This window comes from Perna viridis, chromosome 3 (assembly GCF_037379345.1).
Source record: "Perna viridis isolate PV_CMFRI_1.1 ecotype Kerala chromosome 3, ASM3737934v1, whole genome shotgun sequence".
In the NCBI taxonomy this organism is placed as follows: domain Eukaryota; kingdom Metazoa; phylum Mollusca; class Bivalvia; order Mytilida; family Mytilidae; genus Perna; species Perna viridis.
The window spans coordinates 48,038,425-48,057,447 of NC_142447.1; the positions used below are offsets into that span (position 1 = coordinate 48,038,425).

Consider the following 19,023-nt stretch of genomic DNA (forward strand, 5'->3'; position numbering starts at 1 on the left):
TTGCAAGACAAAGAATGGTAGTGCAACTGCTCTAAATGCCTGTGAATATATTGTTTTTTTGTAGCCCTTCACCTATTATAATGTGGAATTTAACATACTGCCAATATGATATTGGAAAAGTCTAGCACTCACATTTAATGGATGTATTACTTCTGTAGTCTGGTCCTTTAGGAGCATACATAAAGGTGTGTTTAAACTTGTTGAAGACCTTTTGGTGATCTCTGAAAGTATTTACTAGTTTGTATTTAGGTTATATACTGGTGCATGTGTTACATTTCACCATATACATTCTTCTATTGTTCAAAAATCAGTTCTTCATTAGTTGTGCTATCAAAGGACTTCATGGAGGTTCATCATGAAATAAAATTCTTTGCTGGGCACAGCTCTAAATTTTGACTTGGAATAAGTACTGTGAATGTACTATTGTTCATGGGGTACTAGCTTTTGTGGTTTTCATGAATAGGCCAAACCACAAAATTTGGTTCCCAATTTAAAGGAGATTTCCATTGATGTGTATACTGAAAACTTCAAAACCATGAATTCAGTAATCCAAGAACTTGTGTTTCTTCCCTAATCCACGAAAATTGGTATGCACAAATTTAAGTACTTTCATAGTAATTGACACTGGATAAGAATTTAACCAGAATCTAAAGTGAACCCTTTTAAGCTCACTTGGCCGAAGGCCATGTGAGCTATTGCCATCACTTGGCGTCCGTCATAGTCGTCCATTGTCGTTGTTAACAATTTTTCAAAACTCTTCTCCTCTGATACTACTTGACCAATTGGAACCAAACTTGGTACGAATGTTCCTTGGGGTATCCTGCATAGAACTGAGTTGGGGATTTTTGATCAGTCCAAAAACATGGCCACCATTACTAAAAATAGAACATATGGGTCAGACAGTAGTTTTTCACATATATCTCCAAAACCGTTAGGTTTAGCCAAATTCTTTCAATAGCTGAAATGATCCTTATTTTTAGGACTATCAAAGTTTTCTAGAGTCAAAATTGTTGGACAACTTCTTGTTTAATTTATTGTCCTTGAAAGGCAAAATACAACCAGGTGAGCGATTCAGGCTCCTGGGAGCCTCTTGTTGTGTACTTATTTATAAATGATTCCATTGGAGGTATGGCACTTTGTAGTAAACAGTCACCGATATCAATTTACTTTTAGTAAAGATATAGTCCATATATCATGAAAATGCTTGTTTCTGACCCCCTCTTTGGCAAAAAATTCAAGGGTCACAACCCAATAAATCAGTTCCAATCTTCCTTTCATGGTGAATATTTCAAAGAGAATTAAGATCCATTTATTTATCGAGTCCAGTTATTGTCTGGATATCATGAAAATGCTTGTTTCCGACCAATTCCTAAACAGTTCCAGGGACAGCCCCAAAAGCCCCCTTTTTGGAATGACACAAAGATATAATTTCATAAAGATCTGAACACTTATACTCAAGCAATTGTCTGAAAACAAAATTGTCTCCAGATGTCAGACCACAACAGCATAATATCATTCTATTTATACCTCTATTTTTGTGAGTGTGTGTGTAGAACAACACAGCAAAATTTCACTTATCATATTAAGGGGATGCTAAACCTTAAATTTTTTCCAGATACTGAGTTTGTCTGCAAACAGGATTTGTGATGAAATACAACCCATATTTGTCTTAAGGTAATGATGTACTTTAACATGGTCGGCATGAAGTCAACTTACAATACAAGTGATTCTGCTTCTAGCTTTTAATGGCTAAAACAGTGACAAATTTTGTGCATTTTCCATAATACCAATTAACTTATTAAAAAACAAGAGGCTCCCTGGAGCCTGAATCGCTCACCTTCTAGAATTTTGAAGTTGTGCAACAATTTTGACTAAGGAAGTCTTTGGTAGGACTATCACAAGATCTTTTCAACAATTGAAAGCTTCTTTTAATCTATCATAGTTTTCAAGATATTGACTGAAAACTTAAAAAAAAAGTCATTTTTCCCCTTTCAAGGGCAATAACTCTTACAAGGAGTCTGAAGACTTTTGTAGTCCTAATAATACGGATCATTTCAGCTACTGAAAGAATTTAGATGTATGAGATATATGTGAAAAACTACTGCCTGACCCCAATGTTCTATTTTTAGTAATGACAGCCATGTTTTTCAATGAATCAAAAATTCCCACATCAGTTCTATGCAATATACCCCAAGGAACATTCATACCAAGTTTGGTTTCAATTGGTCAAGTAGTGTCAGAGGAGAAGATTTTGGAAAGAAATAACATTAAAAACAGCAAAAATCGTTGAAAAAGGGCAATAACTCCAACATGGCTTAACGGATTAAAACCAAAATTTGACCAGAGATAGATCTCATCATGCTTAACACTTTTACCCATGTCAGAATTAGCTAAACCTAATGGTTTAGGAGATATATGCAAAAAAACTATTGTCTGATCCGTATGTTCTATTTTTAGTAATGGCGGCCATGTTTTTTTGACAAATCAAAAATCCCCACATCAGTTCTATGCAGGATACCCCAAGAAACATTCATACCAAGTTTGGTTCTAATTAATCAAGTAGTTTCAGAGGAGAAGAGTTTTGTATAATTGTTAACGATGACGACGACAGACGCCGAGTGACGGCAATAGCTCACATGGCCTTTGTCCAGGTGAGCTAAAAAAAAAAACAGAAAATTAAAAACACAATAGGATTTTTCTACCAGTTTATTCATGTGTTTGAAGCGGAACATTTATAGCTTATGTGGGCTTCAAACTCATTGTAAGTTCTCAAGGGTATCCAAGGAGACAGTAAACAAAACATTGACTAGTGGTAAATCTGGTCTCCCATTGTGCAGAAATAAAACAGGTAACCAGTTACATCTTCAGAAATTAGATGGGAGAAAACATGACAAAAATTCAAAGCACAATGTGTAAAAAAACTGATCTGTAACATGCAAATGTTCTTATAAATTTTAGGATAACTTACTTTAAAGACAACCACTCCTTCCAAATATTTTGGTAAGGCTGTATTTACAGTCTTTGACATTTTCACACACTATCTATACCATCATATCACTTCATTACACATTCGTCATACTCCTATTATCATAATCATTTGTACAATAAATAATAGCAAAATTCATTACATGTATTTGTATGTGACAATACTGCTATATCAAGTTGCCACAGAAAATTCTGATTTAAGTAACCAATATAACAAATTTTATCAATAAAATTAGTGATGAAAATTCTCACAAAAGAAAATTTACGGCTAAAAATTGCTGTATCATTAACCTTTTTCCTTGCTTGCCAAAGCTGACAAAAAAAGTAAATTTTCTGGGGTAAAATTAGCAAGACTATACATTCACATTGCTAGCTGTGGATAAAAATGGTATATAAACTATATAATCCAAAAAACAAATAAAGCACCATCTACATAAAATATTCTGTCACATGACAGCATTGCACACAACCATCAAAACAAGAACATTACAAAACATTAGAGATTTTAAAAACTTTTCAAGTCCAGCATAAATTGTAAGTTATTGAAAGGATTTCTAAAATAGAACAATTATAAACCAAAGCTACTATGATAAAAAGTCATTGATTGAATTCTCTAACAACTACAAGATATTTAAACAATCTTTCTGTAAAGATAAAACATATTGCATAATAAACTCATAAAATGATATACAACAAGCAATTTCTTGCATCTAAATTAAAAAAAAAAGTCAAAAAATTGGGCACTACAATACTAATCAATGCCCTTTAAATCCTTCATAGGTAATAATACCCTGTTAGAATTATGTCTCGCTTTATACAAACAAAAAAAATATACCCTAAATAAAACTTATGCAATCCATGAATTGATTCAACTTTTTAACTAGAATAAATGAAGTTAGTTTTAATGATTTACAGTTTATGACAAAAACCATGTATGTACTATTTTCTGAAATAAAATAATTAAAAATCCTACATGTAACAAACAAATTTTAAAATCCCTAAAGAAAATGGAAGACTAGAAAATCCACTTGACAAGTTAATATTAATACTATGTGTGTCTAAATAAATGAATTTATGGAAATTAATTCTGATCAACAAAATATAGCTCATGACATCCATAAAAACTATTATTTGCCTTTCTTACATTGACTTGAAAGAGAAAACAGTTGATTCAAGATTAAAAAGATTGCATTACCAGTTTATTAACATACAAAAACACAGTAGTATTTTTTACATCTTAGATCAATACACAACCATCATGGTAAAATTTACATCATGCATGTACCAACACACAATCACATTTACAATGGTGAACAATTCTCCATGTATATGTACATATACCTTCCCTCACAAACTGATACTCTTTTAACTAAATCATTTTTATCAATAAAGGCACAAATCAATCATTTTGATTATACTAACACCACCTTGTGAAACAAAAACTTTGTAGGGGCTGGAGATGATGACATCCATTTCTACATATAGGACTGGAGGTGACCATGTCCATTTCCACATATAGGACTGGAGGTGACCATGTCCATTTCCACATGCAGGACAGGAGATGACAATGTCTATTTCTAAATGTAAGACTGGAGAAAACCATGTCCATTTCTACATGTAGGACTGGAGATGAACATCTCCATTTCTGTATGTAGGACAAGAAGTTAATAAAGATTCTGGCATACAGAATAGACTTTCAGGATACTTTCCCTCATGCAGTACCATAAAATTAAACCGAAAGTTAATTATATTTTCTTTAACTATCAGTAGTAACATCAACTATTTTCACAAAAGAGTTGGAGAGAAGTTTGAGGGGACAGATCTATAATAAGAACCCACTGGAACTATAGAAAATTTGATATGTAACACAAATAATGCACTTAAATTACAAGGCATTCTCATATCATAATCATAAAACATCAATTTAACCTGTTATTTATTATAATTCAGAACAGTTATAGAATACTAGCTGAGATTAATCATTTTCTGTCTTTATATCCAAATAAATTCTATTTCTACAAAAATAATATGATAAATAAATTTGAATAAAAATATGGCTTATTTTTAATACTGAAACTTTTCTTTAAAATTTCATAAAATTATTAACAATTTGATTATGATCAATAGTATCTATCTGCATCTTCCCCTTCTTTGATTTGTGTAACAAGTATCTATTAACAAAAAAAAAAAGAAAACTACAATTTATATGAACAAAACTATAAATAAAACAAAAGTGCACAACCATTAACTAAAGGGGATTTAATAAATAGATTCAACCAAGGAAAAATAAAACAACCTGAGAAAAAAAATGTGGAAGTTTCAAACTATTCCTGCCCTCAAATACATATTAATCTTATTACATCGACAAAAAAATATGTGTATCAGGGTACAATATAACCTAAGTATAATTGTTTATACTCAAATTAAAAGTACAATTATCTTTCCTAAAATACATTTCATTATTTTTCAGATCACAACTCAATCTTTTAAACAGTGGAATTGTTCTGCCACAAATCTAAAATTTTGTCCTGAATTATCTTCAAGACTTAAGTATTTTCACTATCATCTTAAAAGAAATGTAACTTAACAATCTAAAGAGCTAAAAATCAGATTGGTTTATACTTATTTATAGCCACTATTAGCTACACAGTGTTAAACTTTCTTTCTAATACTTCCAATATCATTCCAATTCATGCTTCCACTTATTATGTAAGGCATACACTAAATATTACGGGAATTCAGAATTTCAAGTAAAATTCTAATCCGTGCATTTGTGCAATGCTTTCTTCCTTTCCAACCCAAAAAAATCTTATTCATGTTGCACAAAAACCTTAATTAATACTTGGCCAAAATATTATCTGGCATGTTACAGGATATCATGATACAATGGAACTATGAACTGGATGAAAACGAATATTTGTTCGAAATGATAACTCGAAACTATTGGAAGTTATTCCCCTTATACTAACATCATCATTCTTTCTACTTCTAGTAGTAGCTTTCTCTTGTTCAATAAATAATTGGTCAAGAATGTTATCATAGCAAAACTTATAAAAGCTAATAACTGACAAAAAAAATTATTTAAAAAACATACAATGTCTTAATATTCAAGGGAAAAAATGACTAACTTGTACTGAAAAAAAATCTAGATTTGACATTTGAATGTTTTCAGGAGAAATTTAATAAGAACAATAATCATATATAAACTTCGTAAAACACATTATACTATTTGCATATGCTTGTTACTCTGCAGTAAGTACCTTCCCAAAGCCACTATAGTTGTAAATATAATTTGTACAAAGACAAGCTTACATTAAGTTTTGGTTTGAGACATTAATGTTCAATTAAAACAATTTGTTATGGTACAATGTATAAATATCACATGATTTTAATGAATGAGATGCTCAGAAGCATATATCACTGGTCACAAGACTCCATTATCCAATGAGATGCTTAGAAGTATGTATCACTGAACACAAATCTCCATCATCCAACAAGATGATCAGAAGCATGCATCACTCGTCACTTGACTCCATCATCCAACGATATGTCAAAATCTGATCACATGTTCTTTGGTAATGCTAAAACAAATCAGCTTTCTTCTTCATGTCATTTTGTTTCCAAAGTGGTAGTCTATAAAATTCACTTCTTTGCATGTCAAAAATACTACCGAAGTCCTCATCATCCAAATGTATCTAAAAAAAAAATACAAAGAACATCAAAAACTTTTAAAATAAGTGCTTCCAGGTATTCAGCTGAGATCATACAGTTTATCTTTTTAATTATGACAACACACAGCTTATTTATATAATATAAGTTTTACACAACAAAAAGAAAATGATTTATGTAAATAAAATTTTAACACATATTATTCTAATTAAGCAATTAAAATAACAATATAGAAAAGTTAAAAAAACGGTAGAGAGAGTATCGTTCTGTTGAGGCACCATCAGAGTTGGATACTTACTTCCAGCTTATTTAAATCAACATCACGTGGCAGATCAAAATTGGTAATCTTCAATGTTTCATAAGGATAAATCTAAAATAAAAGTTGGACATTCTTCTTTTAAATGCCATTTCCCGATAATTACATAAGTAACTTGTAATCAATAAAAAAAATTAAGTTGAATTCAAAGTAAAATGACAAGATAATTCAAAAGACCAAAATCATTATAACAAAAGGATATTTAAGAAATAAATAACAGAAACTCCATTTTATCAATGTTTTACCTCAGGCTGACCATTTATATTGCTTTGTTTTATGCCAAGCAACAGCAAGTGTTTAATTAACTACATAAATGGTCAGCCCATGGTAAAACAATTATAAAATAGAGTTTCCGTGATTCTAATAGGACTAGTTTCTGCATATTTTTTAACAGACACAGCCTGTGTGTTGCAAGAAAGTTGATCATATGTTTTTCACTTTTTTACCATGGCTGTGGTCTAAAGAGCTTTGAAGCATACCAAAATTAAAATTCAACAATCATTCAAGTAACTATTAACTCCTTGTGTAAACATTGACAAAGATGCATAATATTTCATCACATGGTGTGTGACATCATACCTGTGGTTCAGCTTCCGTGTGCCAGCTACTCTTCTGTAATGTCAGTAGTGATACACCGGGTTTGTCACTTAGAAAACTATATCCTACGGATTCTCTCTGAAACAATGTAAAACCAACAATACTATTATTTATTTTCACGCTACATTTACAATCCAATGACAATCTTTATTTAGCTCATGTGACCAACCTGTACTTTTCTGTTTTCGTACAACCAGAAGTTTCATCTTGATCATTAAGTCAGCTATTTATCATCCAGAACGAAATGAATTTCACTTTGGACACTTGAAAAGTGGCTTGACATTACTTACTGTCAGACCAATTACTTCACTTTTATTTTCAATAGCAGCTGAATAATTAGTGAACAATAGAGATAATATTGTACTAGTCCATACTGTACTGAGAACTGGTATGGGACTCAACCAAACAGCTTTCCAATACATTACAGACTTGTACAATATTTTGGTTTATTGAACAATAAATTCCATAAACTATTAATATTTCTGTAATGTTACTTTTTAACATTTCAGCCGGTAGTGTGTTGTCTTTTTCAGTGGTATTGCCTATTACATACAGCCATAAAATTTGATCAACAATAATCTCAAATGGCTTGCTTTGATAGGTCCTCAGGGACATCCTAACTCATTTTGTTTTCAACAGCATACTACAGAAAAAACAGTTTTCAAATTAGGGGAAAATATATGACAGTGAAGATTGGTCAGTTTGCTAATTTCCAACAGCTTTTATATTCTACATCTGTTATGAGTTTCCAGTTTTCCAACATTTCAATTTAATTACAATTCTGAATGAAACATCTACCTCAGTATTCATGGTTGATGATGATGTATCTGAAAATAAAGTACATAACAGTTTATTACATGAAAAATGTGTTTATATGTAAAATCCATGTAAACAGATGTTAGAAGTACTGAAAACTTTGGTTTGTTAAGGAGATTACACACATAAAATAGAAATGTTTGATTAATAGGAGTCTCACTTTACTTACATTTTCATATTTTTTATTACTCTATTGAAAATTTCACCCTGTAGACCTTTGTTAAAAGTATCCTGTAATTGGTCTCATTTTTAGTGATTTTTGTTATAAAAGTTAAGTCCTGGTGGTTTTTTTAATTGAGAACCATGGTTTGAATCCAGAAAACTAGATTATACTAATATATTTTACATCCTAGGTCAAAAGTCTATTAAAAGTTCTATAATGTAAATATATATTCTTTTCCATAATGTATGAACATGTAAATATGTTTCCATATGAACTAAATATTAAGTATTTTTGTACACTTAATTCTATGTTAAATAATGATCACTGTAATGCATCACTATGACAGTGTTTTATCAGACTTATTTTTTTTAAGGTGTAATACCACTATTTTGGGAGCCAGTTGCCTGCACATATAAGAAAGTATTTTGAATTGACATGAAGTAGTCTCAATATTACAACCTACCATTCTCCTAGTTTAGTAAAGGTATATAAACTTGGAGTCTGAAATCTGAAAGCTGAATTAATCAGCAGTAATCTAAAATCTTCATTTTCTTCATTCAGTGTAAGGTACAAAATTCTGAACATAAACTCTAGGCCCCTGATATGACTAATTTTCAAAACCATAGTAGATATTTCTGCACTGTCTACTTTCACTTCACTATTCTTTCTTAGAAAACACGTACAGTATGTTGATTTCTTTTAATGAGAGTTAAGGGTGCCTATCATAATGAAACCCATCCAGGAAAATCTGTTCAAATGTAAAATTTGCTATGAGCCTAAAAATAGCTGAAATTAACACAGAAAGTAATGGGGACAAGACATAGTGGTATTATACCTTAATTAATCCATTTTTATCACCAAAAAAAACCCAACTTACATCTAGATCTGTTGGTTTCAAAATCAAAATATCTCTGAAATGACAAAACAGAAAATAATTTTAGAATTGGTGAAAGTCTTTAATACAAGATATTCATAACCTGCCGAATGTTCTGATTGCTTGTTAGGTTGTCTTTATTCAAATATAAATGGTCTTATTTCTGTTGACATGAAAAGATTTTAGAGATGATCAAAAAATAAAATTAATAGAAAAACAAATTCAGTTGCAGTTATCTAATGTTTACTAATTAACTGTTGGGTGTACATAATGCAATGCACAAGTTTTACTTACAAAATCTAAATGTCCACCATACATTCCTGATAATGGTAATGTGTGAGCTCTAGGTGTAATACCATACCCTGGTTTTACAACTGAAAATACAACAGTATGTATGTATATATATCATAATTTACATGGCAGTTTGAACTTTAAGTCTTCAATTTGAACCTATCTGATAAAGCTGTTGTAAATCTGCTGGCAATTCAGGCACAATAACAAAACTAGAAAGTTTAAATCAATTAATATCAATCATTTTAATTTCATAACTCATATATTGCCTTTTTTGTTTCAGCTATAAAAAAAATAATAATAAATCAGTACTCATGGATAATTGAAAAATGTGTCAACAGGGTTATAATTTCTATAAATAAATAAACCTGGATAATTGGACAATTTGGCAACAGTCCTATAAATAGATATACCTGGATAACTGGATAATTTGGTAACAGTTCTATAAATAGATATACCTGGATAATTGGATAATTTGGTAACAGTTCTATAAATAAATATACCTGGATAATTGGATAATGTAGTAATAGTTCTATAGCCTCTAATATCACTATCATCCCAACTTCTCTTAGGTCGATCCACAAACCGGGAAGGAGCTGAAAAATATTTGTAAATAACCTATAAAAAGACCCCAGTAAGTACAAAGCATTATATTATACTGACAAAACTTTATGATGATTCTTGACACAACATCAGACAAATAATGACAGGTTCAATATATCCAAATTTCTTTCAAGATATATCATCAGTATATGGGTAAGCCATGTTTTAAGGATGTCAACTAAAGTACATTTTTATAATTCATTTATACAAATCACATGAAAAACTGAGCAGTGTATCTACTTCACAGCTAGAGTTTTGATATTGTTTTTACTACTGTACCTCTTGCACAAATGACAAAAAACATCTTTAACTTACAGGCAAACATGGGAGACTGGTATCTGGTACTATATTTAGGTTCATGATCAGCACTAGGAACACGGGAAGCCTTCCAGGGATCCAGTAACTTCATTGGCTGAGCTTTCCTTTCCTCAAGCTCTTTATATATGATTTTACCCATCCCAGAAGTGTCCTTGAATTTAGACAATTCTTCAATTTCTTTTTTAATTTTTGGATCTTCTTGAGGGGTATCTTCTTCTTCATCACTGTCTTTTTCACCACGACTTTTCCTTCTTTGTCGCACTAAAATATACAAGTACTCTTGGTTTTAAATAATCATACTATCAGATATTATTCAGAACATAAGGGAATGTTGAGCTGGTATATACAGTCAACCATTTTTTTTTTGTTAGCAATTATACATCAACAATGATGAACTTAAAGATATTCATGACAAGAAATTCATTCTCATATTGTAAAGAATTTGTGTATAAAAAATTTCACAAAGCATTTAATCAATCTATGTATGACCAAATAACACTTTAAACAAAAATTAGGGAATAAATGGAATCATACCCCAGCATGTAATGGTGAAACAAGGAGGATGGCAAAATATAATAAAAGGTCTAACTTGAAAACTAAATTTTGGATTTTTGCTGAAAATTTATGGTATTTAACAACTGTACGAACTTAAAAAAAATATGCATGGATCCGTAGTCAAATTATTATACAGAAACCATTTAGGACAGACAGATGGACACACACAGAGGGTATCACATAAAACCTTGCTACTTCGTGTTGCAGGGTATAAAATGTCATGGATGAACATTAAGCCATGACATCAATATTACTTGAGTGTCATGATGACAAATGTTATCATGAGCAGTGTATTGAGTACATTTCATTTTGACAGCCATTATTAATTTAATTAAAATCAATTTTATAGCCTCAGGAAAGCTGAGTAACCATACTTAAAGTCAGTATAAAACAAAAGGATTATGATACTCCAAGTTCTTCCATCTTTCCACTGTTTAAGTTGGGTGTAAATGTGCCATTTAGCACATTCAGGATTTTATTGCTCTCTAAAGTACATAGATGAAGCAACCTGAACTTTCTTTTACAACAATATCGATATGAAACTTTTTTCGTAATTGAGAAAATAAAAACTGGAGTGTTGAACCCATGACAAATACAAATTAACAAAAGTCAAATTGCCTAATTTTGACAAAAAATTGACTAAAAAAAACATAGGTAAGTCGTGGGTCAGATGTGTGCATTATATCACAGGTGTTAGCGGAGATCTGAGTTGAGCAGTTTGTTTTTTCACAGCATATTATTCCATTGACATTACTTTGTATTGTATTTCTGAATAAAATTAATATTTATATTTTTGTAAAAGTGTACTTTGTCCCTGAGTTCAATTACTTTCATTGGATCGCACGTCAATTGCTCTGAAGCCTTAAATCACCAGCTATATGAAATCGTAAAAATGAGAAGTGTGGGGACCAAGGTGAAAAAGTAGTGGGAAATTAGTTTGATGAAGAGGTCAAAATTACAAGCGGTAATTAATAAACAATGTTACCTGGTATTTCCAAATACAATAAATAAAAAAAGTGTTACCTAATAATTTGGTGGCAATTTGCCATTTAGATAATACTTTAACTGATCATAATTTGTGCCACATGCGAATGTGTTAGGACATACTATAAATGGGCATGTATTTGCATATTAAAGGAATTAATAATTCAGGAACGCTCGATGTCTTATCAGTAAAAAAGAGTTTTAATGTACCTCCTAGAGTTTGTTTATATATTTTAATGGTTTTAAAGTTTCTATTAACATCGTCATATTCACACATGAAGAATAGCGGCAATGATAAGTAATCTTCAATTTGATCGCCGATTTGACTGTTCGAGTGACAGCTATCGTTGATTGCAGTTTACCCAAAAAAGCAATCAAAAATAAAATAAACAAATGGAATGCATTGTGGATGAACATATTTTTTTTATTGAAAAATTCTTATATAAGTCAAAGTGGACGATAAGTCCAACCTGACACTTTGCTGAAAAAAAGTATCGACTTATACTCCAAAAATTTTTTTTTTCTTTTATCTTAGCACAGATTTTGAGATAGTACAAAATTGGAGTATGAATCAGGTGCACTAATAGAGTAAGCGTCCTCTGTGCAAAATAAAAACTACTTCTTTCTGGTAATATTTACTGGGAAGGAGTTATTATTTGATAGACTATTCAACTTACTTATTTCAGGTAATATTGAAGCTAATGCAGGAGGTGCTGGCCAATCTTCCCTTTCTATTTTCTCTACTTCATTTGCTGCTGGTTTCTTGGCACTAGGGTACATACTAAGTCGTATTGCCTCATTATTTTTCAGACCTGCTGGTGAAGATGCCCGCCTTGTTCTCCTTACTATTACTTTACCGCCAGATGCTGTCAAAAAATTTCAGAAATTAGTTTTTCATTCTATTTGTTTTAACTACACAGTTACTCAATCAGATAGTGCAAAATTGCATGTAATACACCACCTCCAAAAAAATACAAGAAGTTGATATTAGACTGCAACTAAAATCACTTACAACATATGCCCATTCTATATAAAGGCTCACCTTATTCAATCCATTCACTGGGAAAGTGGATTTTGTGAAAAATTTTTCCATATCATTCCATATAATGAAAATGACAAAGTTCAAAACAGAAAGTTGACTTCAGACGGCAATCAGAATCAATTAAAATGTATGTCCCATCTATATAAAACCGCACAAAAAATTTGAAAATGATCCATCTATTGACAGCAGAGGTAATTGCAACAATAAATTTGGACATATGGATGGAAACGGTGATTCCAATATACCAGCTGCTTGTTAGGTGGGGGTAAAATTTATAGTAACAAAACATTGAAATTTGTTCCATAAACTTTATGACCACCACCCAAATAAGTCTGTGTCATATTGTATGCAATATGCATCTTGCTTGATTTTGAACTTCGTGCATTTATATAGTTGTAAAGAAATTATACCTGTCTTAATACAGTTTAGTTTTGGACATCTGAAAAATATCATGAAGGTAACGAGGGAATAAAGTAATACTTCAGATCAGAATTCAATTTTCACACTGTTCAAATAGATAAAAGAACATCGTTCCAATGTCCCCCGTGAAAAAAAATGTGGAAAACTTAAAATTCACTGAAATTTTCTAAGTCCAAAGGTCGTAACTTCCGTAAAAATCATTCAACCATAACCAAAGTCGAACTTAATCTATAACTTCTCATAGTAAGACTACTTACAAAATATAAAATCAATTGGTAAAAGCATTACAAAAAAAAGGGGAAAACTGTAAATTCACTGAAATTTTCTAAGTCCAAGGGCCATAACTTCCGTAAAAATCATTCAACCAAAACCTAAGTCAAACTTAATCTGTAATTCTTCATAATAAGGCCACATACCAAAATCAAACTTATTTTGTCAAAACATTACAAAAACCCGGACGGACGGACAGGCGGACAGATGGATGGCATTTCCATGTCCCCTCACAACATGTTGAGCGGGACATTAAAAATAAATACATCTTTTCCTTTTAAAAACAAAAATTTCCCAAAACTTGTTGAACATATGTGGGCTGCATACAAAAAATATCTTTAAAATAAGAATTAAAACTCACTGCACCAGGCCTCATTCAATTTTAGCCTCAAATGGGAATTATAGACACGAAACATGACTAGTTTAACTGCTATACTTTTGTCCTTTTAATGTCTTTTGTAATATCAAGGTACCTAACTAAAAGATTAAATGCTTTCTTCTGAGCTAAAATAACTTTAAAAAAAAAAAAACATTTTGATTACTGTAAATATACCCATTAATTGTTCATTCGGGAAACCAGCTGACCTGTTACTCATTCCCATCCCTAATTTTAACATTATAAATTTTCATTTTAAATGCTTACCATATCTCTTAAGACTAGAATTTCAAACTATGATTGCTAATAATCCTATCAGTAAACTTTAATTCCTAGCTTGAGACATTGTCTTATCATATTATTCTTCTCCTTAAAAAGATGGTTAATTTAGCAAATCTCAACTTTGAAAAACAGAATAAATATTTCATTAAAAAAATATATGAAAGAGCATAGTTGTGAGTTAAAAAGATAAGACTAATTTGAAATCTCATCAAGTGTAGGATAGCATAAAGATTAAGTCGACATTACATTTCTTCCACAAATTAAACCGCAAAATGTGAGCTTACTATGACTCTTACCTAATGCAGCCATTCCACCTAGAAAAAAGAAATTCATTAAAATACAGTCATAAAACAGGAAAAAAAATTCATTAAAAAATATGGTGACAACACAGTAAAATCTGATAAGTATAAAGTTCAGAGGGTAGTCATTCTGATAAATGTCAAGTTCAGTGGTGACAACACAGTAAAATCTGATAAGTATAAAGTTCAGAGGGTAGTCATTTTGATAAATGTCAAGTTCAGTGGTTTATCAATCAGATTAGTGTCAAGTTCAGAGGGTAGTCAATCTGATAAGTGTCAAGTTCAGAGGGTTGTCAATCTAATAAATGTCAAGTTCAGTGGGTTGTCAATCTGATAAGTGTTAAGTTCAGTGGGTTGTCAATCTGATAAGTTCAATAGGTTATCATCTGATAATTGTCAAGTTCAGTAGGTTATCATCTGATAAGTGTCAAGTTCTGTAGGTTTCATCTGATAGGTGTCAAGATCAGAGGGTAGTCAATCTGATAAGTGTCAAGTTCAGTGGGTTGTCAATCTGATAAGTGTCAAGTTCAGTAGGTTATCACCTAATAAGTGTCAAGTTCTGTGGGTTGTCAATCTGGTAAGATGTGAAATCTAACTGAAGATAACTCATTTATGAAATAGAAACTTCACTCTGGTCAATCATATTCTGATGATGACAGTAAAACTTCTGTACTGATGATATCAACAAAGGTTGAGCTCTGTCTTAGAAGTCCTCAGTTACAGATCAACAGAGACGGGTCCAATTACTTTCAATTTAATTGATTAAATTACAATTACTTTGACAAATGTATGATTAAATTAAATTAATGATTATAGCATTTCTGAAAGTATATTGATTAAATTAATGATTACATTGGCAAGTAATCATGATTACATCTGATTACAATAAGTTTTCAAATAACTATGAATTAATGGAAATGTTTGAAAAATTTTGTTTATGTTATTTGTATTTTTCATAAGGACTTATTTTTTTCAAATTTAACAGGTAATATCATTTTTTAAGTATAGTAAAACATCAACCTTCACCAATTTATTTAACCACATAGAGATAAAAAAATATATACAAATTCAATTTGTGATTTTTTTAGAACCAATGCACTTGATTCATGTACAGTTATGCCCTTAGTGATATTTGAATATGAAAGAAAATAGCCATAATACCCTTGGGTTTTACTTTTGTACTTCTTATCATATTCATTAAAGCAACGGTATAGGATCTTTTGATAACTCTAACAAACATTTTTTCATTAATATAATAAGATATTTGTTTTTACTTCTTGGTATTGAATTAACATTTTGTAATATCTCCACAAAAAAGAAGAAATAGCAAATGAAACATTTACACAAAGAAGCATTAAATGTTTAACAATCATTGAACTCTTTTTTTTTGTTGACCTAATGCATTATCCATAGATACCATTTGAGGATTTAATATTTCCATTGTAATCATAATGTAATCAAAAAGTAATCAGAATTACAGGATATTTTGAAAAGTAATTGATTAAATTAAATTACATGTAGTCAGATTTTTGCCTGATTAATGATTACAATGATTACTTGAAGAAATATAATCAATTACATCTGATTAACAATTACAATTACAATTACCCCATCTCTGCATATCAACTGTAATATTAATACTATATACACTGAAGATGATATTTTGCCACTACAAGGGGAAAGTTTACAACAAGAAAATTAAAATCATGTTTGACACAAGTTTTTATTTCATCTATGTATAGTTAAAGGTCCAAGATAAGGTCTAAGTAGGAAGCAAGAAATGTCTCAATTGTCTTCAACCTAATCTCAACTTTATTCTGGTAGATCAAACGTAATGTAAGTAATACTTGAAGGTAAAGGGCAGCTAAATTTTTTTTGGAGATTTTCATCATGTACGAAATTCCTCATTTTCAAATGAACCTAGGAAAACAGTTCCCCATTTTTCCACCAAGTTATCTACACTTAATAACTATATAACATGGAACAAATATTTCACATATCAGTATATTTTAATGAGTCATTACAAAAGAATATAGTGTATCAAGGTGAAAGACTTCAAATATTTTTTTTATTTATCTTTGTTGGTGTCAACATACAACTGAAGATTTACTGCATGAGTCAATGTTGATCAATATTTGTGCAAAATCCCTACTATTTACATAAATTACAACAAAATCTGCAGTTTCTGACAGTATTTAAAATGTTGTTTGTTTTTTCTTTTTAAATTCACTCTGCCACCTTATAACTGTTCGTATATATAAACTGATTTAATATATAGAATAAGTAAACTTACTTTTGTTTGCATTCTTAAGAAACTGTGGAGTGCCTTTGGAATATGAGAAGTTGGCTAAAATAAAATTATAACTGTAAAACTCTTAGTACATTGAAAGAATTATTTTTAATGATAAGTAATTTATTATAATCTCAACTAAGAAACTTCAGCACAAAATATTGTATATACACCAAATCAGTGACCAATGTATTAAAGTACATTTTTCAGTCAATAAAAGTAGTTACAAAGAAAAATACAACATAATTTTAACCTATTTCCATTTGGATATATAAACCATAGCGACTATTATTTCAAGCTGTTGGTCCTTTTAAGTCCTTAAATTATTCCATAATAGACTTTTATACATGAAAAAAAAACCAACAAGCTCCCATACTCAAGTATAGCATTAGCACCAGACTTGGCCTACATACCTGGTCTATGGAAATGTGGAGATTTGGGACCATTTGCTCTAGGTGTTGTGGTTGCTTTCTTTAAGTACTCTGCTTTCTGTAAATAACTGGTTGGGTAAAATTTCCCAAAATTCACTTCTGATCTTCTTTCTAAGGAATCCTACAACAAAAATAAACACTGCAATACATGATTCAAGTTGGCGTTATCTTATATGTTCATATTCATTTAATATTATTTATTTCATATCGGAGAAGAACTAGAAATCACTAAGATGGAATCCATCTCTGTGGGCCCCACTGTAGCAATCAGCAATATATATGTAATGGATTTAGGTGATTTACCTACATGCCAAATATCAAAAGCCCACATCAGAAGACAAAAAAGTGACAACCTGGACAAGAGTTTGTAAATGGAAAGACAGGAATTTGACCTTGAGGTCAAAGTTCAAAGTTATAGATTACTATCCATGGTAAACAATACATTGTCTTTAGATGATCTACCTACAAGCCAAATATCAAAAGCCCAACTGAAAGAAAAAAAGTAATTGCCCGAACACAAGTTAGTCACTGAAAAACATTAATTTGACCGTGAGGTAAAAGTTCAAGGTCATATGCCACTATCCATGGAACAAGACACATCATCTTAACTGCCAAATATCAAAAGCCCACATTGAAAGACAAAAAAGTTACAGCCTGGACCCGAATTTGCCACTGAAAGAGTAATCAAGGGAACCAAGATTTTAATGAAATCAAAAGAATGTAATCCAGAGACAAAGACAAGACATGGGAAACAGACATACACAACAAAGATCATAAACAACCAAAATAATACATACAAAGTAACAAATGTAAATGAGCAACTGGGACTCCACTAAAAACTGATAGCATGGACCAGGTGCAAAATTAGAACTTTACCTTGAGGTCAAAGTTCAAGGTCATAGACCACTAACTGTGGAATGTGACATATCAACTTTAGATGATCTACCCACATAACAACAAATATCAAAAGCTTACATTTAAGGACAAAAAAGTAACAGCAAGGACAAAAGTGTAACAGACGTATAGACAGAGTGATCACTTTTTGTGGTAGGGCCCTCATAAGCTATTCTTACTGGTTAAAACATGGTAATGTGGTGTTCATTAATGTGCATTAAAATGTCAGGAGGGAAATATCTCATGTCTTCTTAATTTTATTCAAAGAAATAAACACAATATTTGCATATGTATAGGTTATTATGGATGAATTGACTGCCCTCGAGAAAAGATATTGCCTTCAGCTCAGGCAACATTTCTGGCAATAGCACTGTACCGTGGGCAGTCAATTTCACATGATAATGCCCTCTATATAACCAACTTTTGTTCAAATATCGTTATACCCAACACCCCCTCCCCACAAAAAAAAAAAAAAAAAAAAAAAAAAAAAAATAGATTAAGTGATGCCCCTGCATTTAACCTTCATACAGCTATATCATAACTCATAA

General features: G+C 31.0%; 1 protein-coding gene across 3 annotated transcripts in view; it reads right to left on the reverse strand.

The window, feature by feature from the left end:
* Nucleotides 1-2,688: 2,688 nt before the first annotated feature.
* Nucleotides 2,689-19,023, reverse strand: part of LOC148622662 (uncharacterized) — a 47,685-nt gene continuing 31,350 nt past the window's right edge. For all 3 annotated transcript variants that reach the window (XM_088572677.1, XM_088572679.1, XM_088572678.1), the window contains 12 exons: nucleotides 17,564-17,702; nucleotides 17,154-17,207; nucleotides 14,858-14,875; nucleotides 12,849-13,037; nucleotides 10,630-10,893; nucleotides 10,215-10,307; nucleotides 9,715-9,794; nucleotides 9,424-9,457; nucleotides 8,366-8,394; nucleotides 7,550-7,645; nucleotides 6,953-7,024; nucleotides 2,689-6,680 (listed from right to left, as the gene is read on the reverse strand). In XM_088572677.1, the coding sequence (XP_088428803.1) occupies nucleotides 6,567-6,680; nucleotides 6,953-7,024; nucleotides 7,550-7,645; nucleotides 8,366-8,394; nucleotides 9,424-9,457; nucleotides 9,715-9,794; nucleotides 10,215-10,307; nucleotides 10,630-10,893; nucleotides 12,849-13,037; nucleotides 14,858-14,875; nucleotides 17,154-17,207; nucleotides 17,564-17,702 (1,182 nt within the window). In that variant the 3' untranslated portion in view covers nucleotides 2,689-6,566. The remainder of the gene's footprint in view (nucleotides 6,681-6,952; nucleotides 7,025-7,549; nucleotides 7,646-8,365; nucleotides 8,395-9,423; nucleotides 9,458-9,714; nucleotides 9,795-10,214; nucleotides 10,308-10,629; nucleotides 10,894-12,848; nucleotides 13,038-14,857; nucleotides 14,876-17,153; nucleotides 17,208-17,563; nucleotides 17,703-19,023) is intronic.